Consider the following 2282-nt stretch of genomic DNA (forward strand, 5'->3'; position numbering starts at 1 on the left):
AAAAAAATCAAGGCTAAGAACTGTAATATATTGCTCACGTTTTTCATCCTGTTCGTCTTCATCAATCCATTTGTCCCAATCAACTTTTATAAACACAGGTGGTTTTCCCTCCTGCTTCAGAAGCCTACTCCACCATTTACTCTCTGCCTTCTTTACAAGATAGCATATGTTCCTAGACATAAAACTAGCCTTGCTCTCCTGAGATCATCGACTTACATGATAGTTAGCTATAATCGACTTACATAATAGTTATCTTCCATTCATTGCAATGACCGAAAAATATACAACATTATAAATCAGGGAAAAAAGGGAAAAGTATGAAAGAATTGAAAGTCATAATTCCAACACTTACATTGACATCAACCTTGTCATAGAGGTCAATATCTATCTCATAGGGCACGTTATTGGCGCCACTGGTAGCAGAAAAGAAAAATTTTCCTTCTGGTTCCAGATTAAGCTTCACATTTTTTGCATCAGGTAGCTCAACAGTAATGAACAGCTTGTCTGATCTTTGGGCCCACTTAATAAGGGGATGTCGGCTGGGGTCAAATTTCAAAAAAAACTCAAGAGTAAATAAGCATTATAGAGCATGTTACTATTCTGACATTTGGCCTTCAATCATTATGAGCAATGATCGGATACTAAGTAATATGTAAATACTAGATAGTATAATTTAAATAAATTAGACTATATATTTAAATAAATGCAAATAACAGGATAAATATTAAGATTGTAATTTGATCAAAAAGTTCAGAGAAATGGCTTACTCTCGATAACCTTTACCACAAGAAGACATATTATGAAAGGTGTGAAAAAAATAATAATAATAAAAAATCCTTCAATTTATTTATCAGCAGCATCAAATCTGGAGAGCAGGGAAAACTTAAGGACTAGCATTTTTGTTACTACTTAGCTTAAAGAATATCCCAATTCCCGACATCAATAGACCTATGAAAAAGATTCAATTTGCAAACAAGTTTCAAACTGAAATTGTTTTATCAAATTCTTTCCATGGTTCCCTTCTCATCCTTATTCATCCCTTTCTTCACACATCGTGCTAGGGAATTGTTGAAGACATGGCATGATCTTCAGCACTTAAAACTGAAGATCATGTGATTAGTATTTAATGGGTTTTTTATTGGAAAAACTGTCTCTAAAACAAGGGAAAATGAGTTCAACCGCAGATGTAACAGCTGTAGCATACTGGAATTTAAGTTTTATTGTAATTTCGAGTGAAATTAAATCCATATGTACAGCTCATACTGAGCTCACTTAAACAATACAAAGTTAGTAAACACAATAAATGGCACCCAACATTAAGCCCTTAAAAGGTAATGATAAGAATTCACAGTGAACTCTAGCGATAGCACTTCCCAAAAAAGGAAACTCAGCAGTTAGGCTAACAAATCTTATAGGTTAGCGGATGCCACTTCAATTTTGCAGCAAAACGGCAGGTTAGGACATATGGTTCCTCGTTTACATTCTTCAATCATTCTGCAAGTACAGCTCTGGGTAATAATTGGATTTCACAACTTACAACAAAAGATGCTAATAACCCAATCAAAAAACAATTCTTAGAATTGAGTTATAGCATCGTCTACCTAACAAATCACCTTCTGTATCCACCTAATTACAAACCTTGCTTCCTCTCCTAAACCATTTTAAACAATAGGAAATCACCTTTTGTATCCACCTAATTACAAACCTTGCTTCCTCTCCTAAACCATTTTAAACAATAGGATTCTGTTAACACGATCGTAGCATAAGAAATTCAAGTAAATTATTTCATTTCTGCTCTAATGCTTTTACATTGCCCACAAATTAACGTAGAACTTGACTGTAACGTATAGTAATCAACAACTCCAAATTTTAGAACCGTTCATTACCATTTAGCAATTTACTTGACTAGATCGTGTTAGAATAAAAAAGAGGTAAGGGATAAAATTCCACATCGAATAAAATGAAATCATAACCTAATTTATAAAGGTTTGGGTTGCTACTCTTAATAAAGTTGACATTTTAAAACTCAGCATTAACTATGGGCCAATTCAAATTTCAAGTTTTAAGTTTCAGAATTCAAAACTTAGGTGTTAAATAAATAATTAAATATATTATATTAATTAAATATATTAAGATCACAATTATACAATTAATTGTCACAGGTGTGTTCTTATAAGTCACAATTTATTTATTAGTCACATATTATCAAATTAATTGATACAGATTATTTGATAGTCACGATAAAAAATATTGATAGGTCTCAAATTAAAAAAAAAAAAAAA

General features: G+C 32.0%; 1 protein-coding gene across 1 annotated transcript in view; it reads right to left on the reverse strand.

Moving 5' to 3' along the window:
* Positions 1-2282, reverse strand: part of LOC111409383 (uncharacterized protein OsI_027940-like) — a 7046-nt gene that overhangs the window by 1282 nt on the left and 3482 nt on the right. Inside the window, exons 2-3 of the mRNA XM_023039436.1 lie at positions 353-539; positions 15-198 (exon numbers count right to left, since the gene is read on the reverse strand). Coding sequence (XP_022895204.1) covers positions 15-198; positions 353-539 — 371 coding nt within the window. The remainder of the gene's footprint in view (positions 1-14; positions 199-352; positions 540-2282) is intronic.

Source organism: Olea europaea, chromosome 14 (assembly GCF_002742605.1).
Source record: "Olea europaea var. sylvestris chromosome 14, O_europaea_v1, whole genome shotgun sequence".
Taxonomy (NCBI): domain Eukaryota; kingdom Viridiplantae; phylum Streptophyta; class Magnoliopsida; order Lamiales; family Oleaceae; genus Olea; species Olea europaea.